Source organism: Tiliqua scincoides, chromosome 6 (genome assembly GCF_035046505.1).
Source record: "Tiliqua scincoides isolate rTilSci1 chromosome 6, rTilSci1.hap2, whole genome shotgun sequence".
Lineage (NCBI taxonomy): Eukaryota > Metazoa > Chordata > Lepidosauria > Squamata > Scincidae > Tiliqua > Tiliqua scincoides.
Genome location: NC_089826.1, coordinates 85,510,474 through 85,528,366, shown reverse-complemented (window position 1 = coordinate 85,528,366; position 17,893 = coordinate 85,510,474). Strand labels below are relative to the sequence as shown.

Here is a 17,893-nt window from a genome sequence, read left to right as displayed (position 1 = left end):
ATGGACTCTCCGCTCACAACAGGAGAGGAAACTGAACGCTTTCCACATGCGCTGCCTCCGACGCATTCTCGGCATCACGTGGCAGGACAAAGTTCCTAACAACACAGTCCTGGAACATGCTGCAATCCCTAGCATGTATGCACTGCTGAAATAGAGACGCCTGCGTTGGCTCGGTCATGTTGTGAGAATGGATGATGGCCGGATCCTAAAGGATCTCCTCTATGGAGAACTCGTGCAAGGAAAGCGCCCTACAGGTAGAACACAGCTGCGATACAAGGACATCTGCAAGAGGGATCTGAAGGCCTCAGGAGTGGACCTCAACAAGTGGGAAACCCTGGCCTCTGAGCGGCCCACTTGGAGGCAGGCTGTGCAGCATGGCCTTTCCCAGTTTGGAGAGACACTTTGCCAGCAGTCTGAGGCAAAGAAGGAAGGCCCATAGCCAGGGAGACAGACCAGGGACAGACTGCACTTGCTCCCTGTGTAGAAGGGATTGTCACTCCCAGATTGGCCTTTTCAGCCACACTAGACGCTGTGCCAGAACCACCTTTCAGAGTGCAATACCATAGTCTTTCGAGACTGAAGGGTGCCAATACTAATCTAATAGTTTGGCACATTCATGTAGCTTTGGTTGGAATTCTGTGTGGATGGAAAGATATTTGGATATTTTGCCAAGATACCATTTCATCAGTTCTATAATGTTTGCACTTACAAAAACAAAACCATGAAACTACTGGGTATAGGAGCTCAGGGACACAGCTGGGGGATGATAGCTGCTGCAGAAGTCCGTTTTGGTACACCCAGGACACCTTCCATTCTAATGTGTGCCTAAATATGATTATGCTAATTTTCTCCAATGATTTCCTATATAATGATTTCCTCTTTATAGATTTTAGACTTAAGAGTTTGTTTGGTTTTCCATATTACAGTTTGTAGCTGCTGATGCCATGTGGGTGGACAGACTTGGGCTCTGAAGAGTTTTCCTGCTATCTCCACCACCATCCCTTTTCACCCCTCCCCATCTCCATTCTACTTACCCCATCACCACCCTCTCCCACTCTGTTTCACCTGTCCCCCTTTGCAAAGGGGCCCAAAAGCTGGGGGGAGGAATTGTTCAGAATCTACAATTGGTCCAGAGCATGTCACTCAGCAGAGTTACATCAATTGTCCTGACGAATCCAAGCTGCTCCTATTATCTTTTAAAACCTTAACCAGTCTAGGACCAAAATACCTCAAAGACCACCTTCCAAAGAAACCCACCTGCTCATTAAGATAATCTCCCCGAGTCTCAACCTGTCCTGCTAGCTGTCTCAGGCATGGTGGACAGTTACACAAAGCTGGCACCACCACAGCCCTAAGCTGTGAAACTCCCTAGGGAGACTCGCTTAGCCAACACTCACATGTAGGGTTCAGTGGCAGGTAAGAGGGCCAATCCTATCCAACTTCCCAGCGCTGATGCAACTGTGCCAACTGGACATGTACTGCATCCTGTGGTGGGGTGGCAGTCACAGAGACCTCCTGAAGTAAGGGAGTGTTTGTTCCTTTGGGGCTGCATTGCAGCTGCATAGGAGCAGGCAAGTTGGGAATGGGCCCTAAGTGTCTCCTACTTCAGAGGGTATTTGTTTCCTGCTCCTGCTTTCATCATGTAGCTTTTCTGGCATGGGTTTTAATTATATTGTTATATAGCTCTTAATGAAGGGAAGGGTAGGGTATAAATACATTTAACTAAACAAAACCAATAACACATTCGTTTCCATCCAGGACATTATTCCCTTTCACATCAGGAAGAACTTGTATTTAAGAGACCACTGAGTGCAAAGTACAGTGGGTTCTTCTTATTCACGGGCTTGGCATCCACAGATTTAAATAGTCATGGGGGCCGAGCCAGCAGCTGGGGGGCCTCAGAAGGGCTACTGGACACAACCAGAAGTCACTTCCAGTTTGCACCAGCAACTTCCATTCATGTCTGAAAGTATTCTCCAGCTGCAAATTTAATTATCCATGGAATTTGGTATCTGCGGGGGGGGGGGTCCCTAAAACAAATCCCCTGCAGATACTGACGATCCACAAATCCAAAAGCAGGTAGCAAAAACAAAACAAACCTTCCTAGATATATGAAGCAAGAAATTGGGGCCTATTATTTCTTCTTAAGGCAAGGATAGGGCACAGATGGCACACTTTATATTTCAACTTCCATCCATCACCTACACAGAAGGCCCTGAACGGAACTTTTCACTAAAAGGCAACAGGTGACAATTTTTTTAAGCACAGTTAATGTTCTCTTTGACTGCTGAATCAGAGATGGTAAAATAAATCCATCATCACTTTTGAGCCTACCAAACAACTAAGTTGCAAAATATGTTTTCCTAATGCTGGAATGCATGGACAAGGCAAGCAGGGCTATTGGAGTTTCTAAACTGTTGATTAATTATCCAGATTAATTGACGTGCACATGGAGGCAGACAGCTAGGAGTGAATGGAGTAGAGAGAACAGGAAAGGTGCCACCATCATCTCCTCCTTGCTCTCTCTGCCTGGGCTGCAATCCTGCTATACACAATTTCCCAGAGGAGTGAGCCCCACTGACTACAATGGAATGTACAAATGGGGGGGGGGTGGATAAGGGATTTTTACCTTTTAAAGGACGATGTAGAGAAAGTGAGGATAGTGTCCTGTATACAGAAATATGGCATCAAACCATATAAACAGGCATATACTTTCCACATTTCAAAAATAAAGACCATCTTTATCGAAAAGTACTTGCCTGAGTTTTCATTTCTCTCATTTTAGCATCAGAAGTTAACTTTTCCATTACAGCAACATCTCACAGCTGAAGTAGACAGTCACATCTGGAGCAACTGGCTCTTTTCAAAGTCATGCAATACAAATTCTTGCAGCTGTTAATACATTTGTAAAGTAATTAATGTTCCAGAGATGGAACTAAGTAATGAACGCATATTAACAATGGGGCATGTTCCCAAAGTCTCATCATTAGGGTAATAGGCGAGATCTCCAACCAACAATATCTCAGCCTAGTGCAGCGGTTCCCAAACTGTGGGTCATGACACAATTTTTGTTGGGTCCTGAAACTGACGAGACAGATTGGGTTATGTGCATCAAGGGTTAAATAATTTGCTGTTTGGGGGGGGAGCACTGCTTCCCAATCACCATTATAGCCACAGAAGCTTCAGCGGCTGGTAAAGTGAAAGTTTTTTTAGATGGGTCCCAATGCTAAAAAGTTTGGGAACCACTGGTCTAGGGCATCCTCACCTCATGCACACATACAAACCCTTAAGACCACAGCCTTTCCAACATTACCCTGTCCCTACTTCTTCTCATAAGCTTCCACGGAGTTCAAGTACCATCTTTAAAAATTATCAATTTATGGAAAAAGTAATAATAATATCAAACTCAAAGCTTCCAAGCGTGATTTCTTCAAAAGGGAGGGGTACACTACTTGGGCTTTGCGGTATCTAGTGAAAGCCACAAGATGGACCGGACATTGACAGTTCACAACTTGATAGATCAAGCCTCAAAGACCACTGGGTGAGCAGTGGGTGTGGAGGGGGATTAACTGGGGGGACGTGTCAGGGAAAGAAGGGGATAGATCCATCAGTAGTCACACGTGTCATGTGCCTACAGCATTACAATATGAACTCTTCCCATACAACTCTCAAGTACAGAGAGTGAACTGGATGCTATTTGCTTTGTTTCAACTTTGACAGAGAAACAGAAGACAAATGAGAAAAACTTTCTTCCTGCAAGGATCCACGGCCTTTCCTGTTCATGGCATTTCTATTTGTTTGGGACATCACCATGCTTGCCAACAGACATGGAATATGGGATCTTTAGTATCTTAGCAAGAAACTAATTTGTATCCAAACCAATGGATGAAAGCAGCTTATGAACTGAAAATTGCAATAGGTTCAAACATCTGCTCCCTGGAGAAAACACTGTTGTGACCAGAGAGTGCACGATGCCACCCTTACTCCTAGGTGGGGAGGAGGCACTACCAAATTGTGAGCTTATTAGGTAGATAGTATTCATGTGGTACTTCAGAGGAAAAGGGTGCCTCTCACTATGAAGAACAAGAAGAAAATGGTCATAAGGACTTTGGAGATTAATCCTACTCTCTTGTGTCCCTGTGACCTTTTACAGAGGGATCAACCATAAAGTACAGGAAATCAAAAGAAGTTGAACCTGGAGGAAAAGAAAGGACCGGAGACTCCACAGTATGGATTATGGTTGTAATAAAATGCTCCATTGAAATCACAAATGGTTTAAGTTAATAAATTCCTCCTCAGAAGTGACAGGTAAATAATTTCATCAAAAGTTGAGAAAAATTATATAAATTGGAATCAGAACAGTCCTAATCATACAAAATCAGTTCTTTCTATTCTCAGAAGAATGAATGCTACAAGACCACAGAAAAGGGTTGCATCTCCTTGGCTCCCTACTTTACGCCCAGCTACCAGACCAGAACCCCACGTGAACAGTACTCTGGATTCAAATGCACAGATATTTGCCCTTCCTAATCACAGGCTACTACCGTCTCTCTTGTTACTTCCAGTGTGCCTCAGCTTATGGACCTACTAGATTCAAGTGTGGAAGAATAAGACCCTTTCAATCCACCTCAGTGCAGAGAAACCCAGAGAACACGCCTTCTGAATGACCTTAACATGTTTCCTGGTCCTCAGCTAGCAAGAAAGTGCCCCACAGCTGCTGATTTATGACTATTAGAGACATCTTCCTACCAATGCCTTTATTCAGCTGTGGCAGAATAAAGTACCTTAGTTTTATTCACTATAAATAAAGTGGTTATTTGCCGTATTATTCTCCTATTTCAGTACTTTAATCCCACACACAGCTGGAAGGCTATTTTTTTTTCCATCTGGAAATGGGAAGAAAGTGACATGTAATTCAAATTTATCTTAAGCTTTGCTCTTACGGATTTATACACACTTACATGGGAGTGTCTCATTGATCTCAGTGGGGCTTATTTCTGAGTAGATCTGCATAGGATTAGGCTGCTGTTACTGCCCCTTAAAGGGAAACCCAGTGAAACTCTGGGAAGAGGGTGGAGAAGCAGACTCCAAGGCAGTTGGAACAAGAGTTTTGAGTGACAGTGTGCAGACTTCTGTTGAGGCGTATCTGTTCATCACTGTCCTGATAAACAGTTGACTATTAAATCCTGCTAGAGTATTACTGCCTTTCGATCCATACAAACTGCATGGAACTGCAACACCTCTCTATCTGCCCATTATAGCAGATCAGTTACCTGCTCAGGTCTTAACCTTAACCAGGGACATCTGGCCACCTGCACTGATGATCTTATTGACAAGGTCCTGAGGAATCCTTGGGCAAGGTAGAGCACTGTTTGATCACTTAGCTTTCCTGAAAGCAGAACAAATCTATACGCTCATTTTAAAGAATCTTTATGTTGCTATATGGCTTTAGTATCAAGCTATTTGTGCCACTTACTCTACAATTTGTACATCACAGGATGAACACAGGTCTCCAGAACAGGGGTCTCCAAACCCCGGCCCAGGGGCCAGATGTGGCCCACAACAAGCCTCTATCTGGCTCACGCCAAACCTCTGGACCCCTGCAAGCCTCTGGTCCACTCAACCGAGTGTGACCAGAGCTGCGCTCCAGTTGTCTGGAGGGTGTTCTGAGGGCTGGGGAGGCCACATGCCTCCCCTCAGAACGCCTTCGAAATGCCTAAAAACATCAATTCCTGATTTTTCTGAAAAACCAGAAATGCTGTTTTTGGGCTTCTGAAGAACTTAGCCTCTCTCAGGTTTTCTAATGTATTTATTTAAATTTTCTATTTAAAATTTATTTATCCAGCCCTTGACACCATGCCAGATATTTGATGTGGCCCTCTGGCCTAAAAGTTTAGAGACTCCTGCTCTAGAATGATGACTTTCCCAATTTTGAGGTAGCAGGCAAAGAGAGGCAGCTTGGTTACTGTTGTCACAGTAGGATAGAATTATGACACTTATTAATTACAACATTCTGGAAACAGAACCGTTGCTATAACAGCAGCACAACCGCTTTCCCTTTCCATCTTGAGTGGACTGAAAACAGTTGGTAACAAAGCAAAACTGGAGCTCTCTAGTTCAATGAAAAACGACATGTACACTGACAGTATAAAAAAGTATACAAATTTAAATCTCTCTCGTGAATTTAATATGAACACTAATGAACTGAACAACAATTAAAACATTTTACTAAAAGAATTCTTCAGAGATCAGTCCCTTCTATTGTTTGGTGGTAGCTGAATTCGAGGCACCAGGGCACCTGCAAAATGCACATGTCAAGTTTGCAAAAGAGGGTTGATCCAATGTTTAGGATTGATTTGGATGGGCTTTAGGGGCTTCTAAAAGCAACAAGGTCCCAATCTCATTTCTCTTTTTCTCAGAAAAAAAGTTGGCAACATGGAAAAGGCATCAAACCCCATGCCTACTAGATGTTAGTTTTGCCCTTCAAAACAGGCCAAATTTTAGTTTGTGTGGCACAGATTCCTGCTTTGTATCAAAAGCAAGATGTCCTTATAGAGAGCAACAGAACTTACTCTGACCCTTTTTTGCAATTTTTTTTAAGCAGCACCAGTTTTTAGAGCTAAACTGCACAATCAGCAGCTATATATGATCTAGTTGAAGCAGGCTGCCTCGCACCAGCGGGTGGGTGAATGAATGCTTCCTATCTAATGCTACTAGACCACTACGCAAGCAAAAAAAGCAGCTCTGGCCTACGCACCTCCCCAACATGCTGGCTTTGTTTGAGCAGGAAAGGACTGGTTTTGTTTTTAAAAAAAGCAAACTCCAAACCTTTGCAGTGGCCCAAACACGGATACAACATAGGAAAGAGGCTGTTGATCAAATGGTGCGACTCTAAACTTGTAACAAAACAAGAACGGAACTGAGAAGAGACAGAGCATTTCAAGAATAAAATCTCAAGCATATTTGCAACCCTAAACCTGGATTGCACAACAGCTATCCAGTAATGCCTTTGGGTTAGAGAGAAATAAAATATCGTTCAGCCACTTGAAAAGAAATCAAGTTCCACAGGATACACTGAACATGTTATGAGAGTTACAATAACAGCTGTGAAAGAAAAGTACAGTATTCAAGTTTTTCTTATGTGCCATGCTGTTATCATAGTATAGTGAGCCAGTGTTAAAGAATTCGAACAGCACACGCTTGCTTGTTCCCGGCTCTCGTTTGTTCTCTCTGTGCAAAGGGATCATTTTTCATCACCATCTTTGTTGCATATGCTCTAGAATGGAAACAGAGCCCATCTCCTTTTTCAAAAAAAGAAATCTTCATACAACACAAACGCACACACTATCCTCTGCCTTTTGGTTCAACCTGGTTCTTGCGGTGTGAATGCAGTCCTTCTGCAAGTCAAAGAGCAGTTTCAGGAGACAATGTCTGAGCAGGCTGAATTTCAGGATGAAGTAACATTAAAGAGCGTTCACAACAAGTTCTTCATTCATGATGTGAATCTGACTCATTCCTCATTGTTACAACCTGCATGAAAATAGTCAGCCACTAACCTCATTCTTCCACATAAGAATTCGCCAGGCTTCCCCCCCCCCCCAATGAAGTAGTGAATATAGATGTATACTAGGTATGCAGACTTGCCTTATAACAAAGGAAAACAATTCACACTTCCCAACTTGGAAGGGGCAAGGGAGTCTGTGATAACTAATAGGCAAAATTCATCAAAAGATCTTTTCCATATATACATACTGTAATTTTTAAAAACTCGCCACAGAATAATTCATGAGTTTACAGAACAGTGAATTACCTCTGCCACTTCAGAGCCAGCGACAGGCTGCTGGAAGTCTCAGGGCAAAGCCAGGCACTGGGCACGCATGCCAGGCCCCCCACATGTCCTCACCTTGCCAGCAAAGGTCATGGGAGGTAGCTACTCCACTCCACTGGTGGCTAATGGGAACACTCCCTAGAGCAACCCTCAAACATTTTAGCACCAGGATCCACTTTTTAGAATGACAATCTGTTGGGACCCACTGGAAGTGATGTCATTAACCTGAAAACAATGTCATAGCCAGAAGTGACATCATCAAGCAGGAAATGTTTTAACACCCCTATATGACAAAATCAAATATAATTAAGTAAGCAAATCAAAGTTTACCATAAGCATAAGATTAAAAATTTATTTAAAATAAAGTACCCTCTTAACCCTCCCCCAAGCAGTTACTGATCTGTTTTTTAAAAAAAATCCTCCAAACATCCCAAAGGCTGCAATCCTATCTACACTTAACCGGGAGTATGCCCCGTTGACTAGCGTTGTTAAAAACATAGACTTAGTAGCCTGTTAGAAGTACAGATCTGTAACATTTCCCCAAATGGAGTCACATACCACGGCAGCATCAAGTCTATTAAACGTAACATACACATTGAAATGAATGGGGACCCACCTGAGTCTTCCGACCCAGTTTGAGAAACACTGCCCTAGAGGACTCAATGACACAGATGCCCTCTGGGAGCCGTTCCCGTTTATAAATGGGGTGTCAGATGCAACAGGGGCCCTACGGCTGACACGACTAGAGGGGGTTTGCAATCAGCCTTCTGATGGGCACGAGGCCATTGTCACTGCCTGACCTCATCATTCACTACACAGTACATTTTTAATGCACCTTCTTTTGCAAACACACAGACTTGATATACTACCCACTGACAAATCCCAACTCTAGGATTTTGGTTTTTTTTAATTGTCAGGGTTGTGTTTTAAAACCTTTAACAAAAAAACAAAAAAATTTAGGCTTCAATACATCCCAGGACCATACCAACCACGTTCTATAGTCAGGAAACCTTGTTGAGATGGCAATTCATAAAGCTTTCTAGCAGGCCACTTCAGTTCTTACCGATTCAGGTTACGTTAACTGGTTGTCTGCTGGGTTTGTTTGTTTTTTTAAATACTAGAGTCCTTACATTCATATTAAACTGCTTCTCAAATTACAAATCTATATTACTCAGGACACTTTTACTCCCAGAAACATTAGCCATACCAGACTTAAGTTACACCTGACATAATACATTTCTTCAAAGTTGATCTCACTCTTTCAGGCCTTTTTGACTAGACTTCTTGCAGCTCTTGGATCTGATGCTTGTCATTGCAGAATCAGTTTACATTGTGAGCCTTTAAAACGCACCCTTGACGGAAGCAGAAAAACAAGCCATTTAGCTCCATTTGGACTACTACATGTAGCCTTCAGACTTAGGCTTTGATTTCTCTTCTTTGTCATCCTTTCAACTTTACAGATACATATGTTTTATTATGGGACAAGGAGGGTTCTCAGCAGTCTACGAAACAAGGTTAATTGGTACATCAGTATGAAATCCTATGGATGTTCCTCTCAAAGTATAGAAAGATTAATACATTCTGTACATGTTGGTTTATTCCAGTTTTGAAGTAAACACTGTAACAAGTTGTTCATAAAGCATTCTTTGAAACACAATCACTACTTTTGGGGATTGGAAGTCTTCTGCCAGTCGTAACTCTAAAGAGATGTAGTCTTGTTTCGTTTAAGTGAGCATACAGTGCGTGTATAGCAAAGGAAAGAAGGAAGAGGCACTTCTTGATTGGTTGGCTGGTAATTTCTACACATCCCTTTTTCAGTATAGTGTAATGTTAGGTTCCTGACACTAGATGGTGGTGTTGTGACAGAAGTTTGTTGTTTTAGGCACTTGGCAGCAAGGATTCCAAGGTGGTGGCCAGCCCTCTGCTATGTCATCAGAATTGGTTTCTGCCGCACTTCGAGAATATCTGAGCAAACAAAGACAAAAAGAGGACAAGGAGGAATTTCAGTCACAGTTTGTTCCCTTGAAATATCAGAATGCAATTACATAAAGTTGCTTGAGCTTCATTCCCTCACTAGGGCACTGGAAATCATTCCTTCTGCATGAATGAGAGTCCTGGAATTTGGCACATATGTAAACCTTGATTACCTGAGAAGCCTGGAATTTGCACCTCTCCTTCAGACTTGGAGGGGAATGTCTTACAGGCATGTGCCCGTCTCTGTGGAAGTTCCATTCCAGAAACACCCCCCCCCCCCGTGGTTAAGTGAAACAGTGGATATGGGCGAACACCTCTCTTTCACCCTTCGGAGCTGAGGGTCAGCTCTGCTCCCCTTACCTCTGGAGGGTCCTCTGTGCCCAACAGTTAAAAAAAGACTTTCATTTCTCTGTGAAACTGGAAGTGACATTTTTAATGTAAGGCATTAAAAAACATCGCTTCTGGATTCATGGAGAAACGGAAGTTGAGTTTTTTAAACTGCCGGGCTCAGAGGACCCTCTGGAGGCGAGGGGGGACACACACGACGGGAGCCCTACGGACACATTCCATGGATTTGGGATCCGCAGATACAGCCCCTTCCATATATCCTAAAATTAAGGTACTTTCACACCATTCAAAAGTTTTAATACACACATGCATTCAGTTTTTACATGATTGAAATAGGTAGCAATGAAATAATCTCTTCCCTCCGTCCGGCAATACTTATGGTGTTGCCTGCTGAAATTTGGTATATCCAAGTATTTGGTATAGCCCAAAACACATTGACTACTAGTAGTTAGTAAATTCTGAGTAAGTTCTGCAAATGAGATGTTTTTACATTTCGTTTGCAGAACTTGCAATAAGTTTTCATCATAACGATTTATAACAGTTGTTATAAATGATGGAGTACAGGAGCAACTAAACACTGCAGCGGGTAGAACAGGACAACTGCTGAAATGCCTGTTTTCCAAAAAGAGAAGTTTAATTGTTGCCTCTTCTTCATCCCAGAAGAACCAACATAATAAAAATACTTAACATTTGTATAGTGCAGGGGTCTCTAAACCAAGTTTTACTTGGATCTTTTTCATAATCAGCATGATATGATTCAGGACAAAAGCGAAATGTGACAATTACGAAGAAACAAGGCCGTGTTTCAACTGAGAAATGATATATAAGGAGTAAAAATGTCAAGCATTAGCAAATACAAATTCAAAACTCAACTCAGCTTTTAATGATTGAAACCTGGGCAAGAGCAGACTCCGCCGGAAACTTCTCCTGCACAACTCTTTTTAAGAATGGGAGACATATTTGCCATTTGCAGTGGTGTACCAAGCAGAAGGAGGGGGGAGTCTGCCCTGGGAAGCAGGCCAGAAAGGGGTGCCATGTGAGGCCCAGCCAGGATGGCAGCAGTGGGAGAAGCGTAAGAACATAAGAGCCCAGCTGGATCAAGCCAAAGGCCCATCTAGTCCAGCTTCCTGCATCTCCCAGTGGCCCACCAGAAGCCTCAGGGAGCACACAAGACAATAAGCAGCAGCACCACCACCTCCTCGTGTTTTGACAGCTTCTTGGAGAACCCAGAACTGACGTTGTGACGTCCCGGCATTTCTGCCCCGGCTGCTGCTGCCTCTAGCAACACCTCTGGCTGTTTGGTTTAGTGGGGTGTATGCAAGAGAAGTTTCTGCTAAACGTTAAATTTCTCTGATCCTGGGAAGTTGAATAGGCTTCACCTGTCAGGATTCGGTGCAGTGGCAACGTGACGTAGGTTAAATGTGCATAGAGTAGGAAGTTTTCATCTGTCCTGTTCAGCTTCAGCCATGAGCCCACCAGAGATCTTCCTGTTCCAGACAAAGATCGCGACCTCAGATTTGTTGCATTGTGCAGGTCTGTCAGAGGAGAGGAAGGCATCAAGCACGAAGGCATCAAGCACAGAACAGACAACTGTCTTAATCACATCAAAAAGATCCATCTAAGCTTCCCAGTCAGATGCCTCAAAAAGCAAGCAGGCCTGGCATGGAAGGGACAGACACCTCTTATTGTCAGACGAATGACATCCTGCCTTTAAAGATAGAGGTTCTATTTAGCTGCCATATTCAACAGCTCTTTAAAATGTTTATTTCCATTGATATATGCCTGACACAAGTCAACTGTTGAGCCATCATCCACTGGCACACCTTGCTGTCGTGCTGCCCTCGACCTGGAAGTGATGGAGTCACCGCAATTACTTCTGGTTGCGCAATGCTCTGAGTCGCCAACCACTTTTATCACTATGAAAAAAGGTGGAAGAAGCAGACGGCCACTTAGAGTAGCACTCAGAAGGCCTGCGAGGGGAGGCAGATTCTCCTGCTCTCCCCCGGAGAGATTGAATGCTGCTCTGAGCAGCCACCTGCTTCTTCCACTTTGAAAAAAGCAGAAGAATCAGGTGGCCATGTAGGCAAGTCAATGTGGTGCAGTTGATTGCTGCCCCCAATGGAGTGTCATTCAGGAGCACAGTACCCTCTGCCCCCTCTCACCTACACCACTGGATCCATCTACTCTATCCCACCATTGCCCAGCAGTAACTCAGATGTTCCACTCTCACCGCCTCAGATACTTGAGTTGGAGGAACCAAGATCTAAACCTGGGATCTTCTGAACACAAAGTACAAACTCTTCCACCAACTGATTCTTAAAAATGCATCCTGCCAAAACCAGCTGACCAATTCATACAATTAATATGAATATCAGCCTACAAAAACTTCATAGTCCGACTTCAAAGTTTTACTACCAGAAGAGTACATAAGTACTATAATGGCAAACTTATGACACATGTGTCAAAGCTTATAGCCCACAATATTTTGGGCGACAAGCCATCATTCACGACACCCAACAGCAACTGAGTTTGTTTCACTTGTATTTCATTTCTGTAATTATTTGATGTTTCTTTATATGATACATAGCACCACACATGACTGAAATAAATGAATATGCAAATAATTGTTTCCTCTGTTGTTCAGAGGGGGAGGGGCGTCGCACCAGCAGAGTCAAGTTAGGCATTTTCCAAATTTTTGACACACTAAGCCACAGAGGAACAGAGGGTATGTGTCAGATACCACTCAATGCTCCTCTCTTTTACAAACACCTGCCCAACTGTATAAAATGAGCACAGCAGGAAGAAAAATGGCTGTAGTCTAGCCCTTTCCTGGCTGTGTTTATTTTATGTCGGTGGGGAGTCTTTTACAATAGTGGACAATCCAAAAATCTAAATGCTTCCACCTGTGGTCTAAAATGCTACTGGCTTGTTTAACAGCCCAATCCTATGTGCTGCCCATGCAGCAATGCAGTGGTGCCAATGTGGGAGAGGGAGGGTTTTGGCCTCTGGAGACCTCCTCAGGCCTCCTTGTTCCCTTGCTCTGGGGTAAATCCCAGCAGCTGCCATGGATCAACCTGGACCTGTGCCAGCTCTATAGCTGGCATAAGTATGTGTTGACCCAGGAAGGTGGATTGGGTTCTGGAAGGGGGTATCATTGCCGGCAAACCCTCCTGCTTCTCAGGCCCAATCCATCCTCCTCCCTGCCCACTGCAATCCCACCTCCATTCCAACCCCTGCACAGGGTTACTTGTTCCTAAGGGTATCTGTGACATTTGTGACAGCCATAAAGGCATTTATGCAGCCAGAACACTTATTCCAGTGGCATAAAGGCCCTTTAGGATTAGGTTGTGATTTTACTGTTCTTTGGCAACATGTGGATTTCACAAAGTACATCACAACGCAATAATTTCCAGAAAACGGTAATGACTAGCAGTTTCATGTATCACAATCCAGCCCAATAGAAATGCTTCTGGGGACCAGTGAGATATAATAGACACATAAATCAAGGTGGAGATTAAATTAGTTTTGCCTGTTAAACCCTGTAGTAGATCTGAACTCCTATCTCTACCACAAGCGACATCTTCACGCATAACACAGTCAGGTCAAGACAATCCAAACCCAACTTAGCAACCTCAATGCCGGCTGAGACAGGAAGTTCTGTCTTAGGCCAAGTTATTCCTGGCAATCTATCTTTTCTTACCTCCACCATCGTCATCTCTAAAGAACTCTTCACTATCATTGGCAGAATGGGATTTTTTCATTTCAGCAATTCGATTTCGGGGCACTTTCCTCTTGAGGGATGGAGAGAAAAAAGAAGGGCGGTTGTTTCGTTCAGGAGTTGGAGGGGTGCTGAAGGAAGTGACCTGAAGGGGGAATAAAGGAGAAACGTATTAGGAAGGAAGAACCAGAGATTTGTATTGATTACTCTCAGTTGTGTTTGGGGTTGTCTTATATTTAGCATATCATTCAATTATCCTATGATCTGAATGGTAGTCTAATTAAAAAATTACTTCCTGATCTGGGAATATACTCTTAAAAACTACACTTCTGAATTCTGAACAAGCACGTATGGACAGAACTCCATTTATGGCCACTCACCCTTCACAGTTGGCCCCATAAGGCCAGGTTAATCAGCATCCAATGCTTTAATCTAGGGATGGCCTACTGGCAGTTTATGGGTCACATCCAGCCCACAAAGCAATTTTATCTGGCTCCTGGCCACCTTATCACATTACAATTGAGATGCAGTTAAACATTTGCAGACAGTTTCATTCGTGTCAAAAATTAGTTTTAAAACTGCAAGAGTCAGTAGTATTCTACTCTTCAATGTCATACTTCTCTGTATATTCATGCAATGCATTGGACATATGAAACAGATAATTAAAACAGCTGCGAAGAGATTGGTTTATGCAGCAAGATCCAGTTCTGGCTTCCAGACTAAACCCTGTTCTCCAGAAAGTCCCCTCAAGAGTAGAAAAGCTGCCCAATCCTGTTCTAAAGTAACTTACTCTCTCGTGTAGAGGTGAGCTGGGGTTCGAATCCTCCTCTGTTCCATAGGGAGACGTGTCACCAGTTGAAACACGACTCACCGCCATCTCTGCATGTCCTTTCCCCTGAGGCCCCTTCATTCTCACAAACTCCATATTGTTGTATTTATAAAATCCAAAGGACATCCTTTGCGCCATTTTTGCTGCAACACTTACCTACACAGAGAGAAAAAAGCATAAGCAGCTTATAAAGTTAATAGTGATTACCTGGATCCATTTCAATCTGACTTCCTCCCTGGTTTTGGTACTATTACTTTAGTTGCCTTAGTAGACAACCTTCAGGAAGTAAAAAAGGGAAGTGTGAGCCTAACTCCTCTGAAATCCTCAATGACTTTTGATGCCCTTGACCATGGTTGTCTCCGGTCTGGAATTAGAAGCTCTGAGCTCTGATGGATTCCCTCTTGCCTGTGGTAGGCAGTTTGAGGGAGGTGCTGCTAAGGGAGTTTACCTGCATGTCATGTTACTTTACAATATTATAAAATTACACAGTCTGCTCTATTTTGTCTCCTGTGTTGTTTAACTTCTACATGAAACTGCTGGTAGAGGTTATCAAGATAGTCCCTGTTTGGTGTCATCAATCTGCAGATGACACTCGGCTTTATTTCTGATGCAGATGTGGCAGGGAACATGCAAATAGAAGTTTGGAGTTGATACACATTTGGTGCACAAGCTTCAGCTCCTCATGGACCAAAACAGCCTTATGGTCCAATCCTAAAGGGTCTTTATGCCACTGGAAGTTACAGTCCAGTGGCGTAAACCCCTTTATGGCTGTAAAAAATGTGAAAGCACCAGCACACGTGGCCTGACTGCTGCTGAAGCAAGTGGCGAGTTAGGCCCGGGTCATGGCAAATAGCGGATGTCTGCCAGAGCAGGTAAGTCCATGCAGGGGTTGGGAGGGAGGCGGGGGATGGATCCAATGGGTGGGTTCTTCCCAGGCCTGATCCACATTCCTGGATCAGTGCAGACTTGTGCTAGCATTCAAAGTCCCAAAAAGAATGCCAGTGGAGTTATTCACTATTATTTAATGTTTGGTCATAAACCCTGCATGCTAATAGATCTTTGGTTTTCACATTTCACTTAATGCAAGGGGACCACAAACAATTATCAACATGTGATAAAGGAGCAGTATTTTGTCAAAACCAGTGCTTCCTAAACTTTTTAGCACTAGGACCCACTTATTAAAATGACAATCTATAGTGACACACTAGACAAAATCTTAAAAATTAATATTAATAAATTATTAAATAAGGGTTCTGTGCTTCTGAGGCTGCTAGAGACCTTACATACAGTATGTGAGTGTAGACATTTGCTATACTCCCCCTAGAAATGGGAGTTCATGAACTGTTCCCCCAAACCTTAGTCATTCCAAGATACCCTGAAGGTTGAACTGGAGAGCAAGATACGCAATTAGGGACTTCCAGGTCAGACAAAAGGCTGAAAGTGGATTCACACATGATCTATGGCACACCATTTAGTAAAGAAAATCAATCTACAGTGACACACTAGACAAAGAAATCTAGAAAGGTTTTTTTTCTATGAAAATCTTATGAACATGTGACATTTTAATTGGAGGGTATGAACCTCATACCATCGGTTAGCATTCCAACTAACAATTTTCTTCTGCAAACCAGGCAAGGGTGCTTGCAAAGTTCTTTTTCAAAAAAATGTTTCAAAAACTTTTCACAACCCATAAAAAAAAAATCAGCTCACAACCCACTGGTGGGTCCTAATGAACAGTTTGGGAAACAGTGGTCTGAACTGAAGAGGGGACAGGACAGCTGAGGCAAGATACGTATAGAAGTCAACCTGCTTCGCTTCAATACTCCTTCTGCTGAAACCTCCCCTGCTTGTATACATATGAGAACAGAACAGCCATATGAACCATAATACTGTTGCCTCTGTCACATCTCCTTTGGTAGACATCAGTATGAACCAAAATCCATCCCTGAAACGGTTCTCCTTACTCTGTTGTCATAGACCTTCTTCAGGGCTTCATAGCGGATGGATCCTTGGAAGATGACACCTTGGAATGTGTTGCTTTTGTCACTGGCCACCAGCTCCACACAGACCATCTCGCCTTCCCCTACAGTCATATCACTGAAGACCTGCCATGACATCCAAGAAAATCAAGTATTTAGAAGGGGGATGGGGGAGCGAGATCACAACACTCATTTGCACCTGCCTGTCAGAAGACACACTGTCAAGCATGAGCTCCATTTGCAGGGCAAATAAAAGGCAGGCTTTGGGTACAGGAAAAGCCAACAATGCACTTGAAACACTGAATCCTATGGTATTTCTAATTATCCCAAAAAGCGTAAATCAAACATAGCTATTACACACTCCGACAACATGACAAAGTAAATCAAGGGGGGAGAGACAGTTTCCTACAGCAAGTTCAAATAATCATAATTAGCACTGAGCATGGAAAGAGCTCTTGATGCATATTAAGCAATCACTCTCCAAACATCAAACACTGTCTTATGTAGCAGACTCTGAATGCAGTTCATTTAAACTGTTACATCATTTCTGTGACAGAAAAGTGAATATTGATAACCAGGTAACATCTGAACAAGCAAAGTTTCTGCTCGTAGCCATGTTGTTAGGCCCGAGTACGAGGCCCCAGCTGTAACCGACTTCTAATTAGTGCATTCCAGGCCTGAGAGAACTGTGGAGGAGGCCGCTTTACAGGGCCTCAGGTACCGTACCAAACTACCAAGTGGGCTCCAAGGCCAACTTGATTAACAACAGGGTACAGCTGTGAACTTCTCAGGTTGGAAGGGGGGATTCCACCATGATAACCATAAGAAGGCCTGTGGCACGTCCACCCCTTGAATGTTCAGTTGGAACCAAGTTCTGATTGGTGGATGGGTCAGGAGACCTATAAAGGTGAGGGAAAAGAGTTCTTCTTTGTTCTAGCTTTGCCTCTGGCTAAGGGGGCCTGAGCTTTGACCATTCTGGCAAGAGGGACCCAACTTGACTGCAGCAAGATGGGTCAGACTGGACTTTGGAAATCTAAGCCTTTGGTGAGTGATAGTTAGAGTTAGGAGTTATCTCTTTATTGTTTTATTAGTGCTGAGTGTTGTACTGTATTGGTATGCTCTATCCTAAATTTTAAAACCTTGACTGATGCAGTGCTGTCTGTATAACTATTCTTTAAATCTATATTCAATAAATCCTATCTATTACAACTGCCTGG

At 43.2% G+C, this 17,893-nt stretch overlaps 1 protein-coding gene across 3 annotated transcripts in view; it reads right to left on the bottom strand.

Annotated features, from left to right (window-relative positions):
* Nucleotides 1–6,148: 6,148 nt before the first annotated feature.
* The window catches only part of KIAA0930 (KIAA0930 ortholog), a 47,647-nt gene continuing 35,902 nt past the window's right edge, over nucleotides 6,149–17,893 (bottom strand). For all 3 annotated transcript variants that reach the window (XM_066632497.1, XM_066632494.1, XM_066632495.1), the window contains exons 6-10: nucleotides 16,662–16,802; nucleotides 14,659–14,853; nucleotides 13,851–14,013; nucleotides 11,530–11,685; nucleotides 6,149–9,793 (exon numbers count right to left, since the gene is read on the bottom strand). In XM_066632497.1, the coding sequence (XP_066488594.1) occupies nucleotides 9,753–9,793; nucleotides 11,530–11,685; nucleotides 13,851–14,013; nucleotides 14,659–14,853; nucleotides 16,662–16,802 (696 nt within the window). In that variant the 3' untranslated portion in view covers nucleotides 6,149–9,752. The remainder of the gene's footprint in view (nucleotides 9,794–11,529; nucleotides 11,686–13,850; nucleotides 14,014–14,658; nucleotides 14,854–16,661; nucleotides 16,803–17,893) is intronic.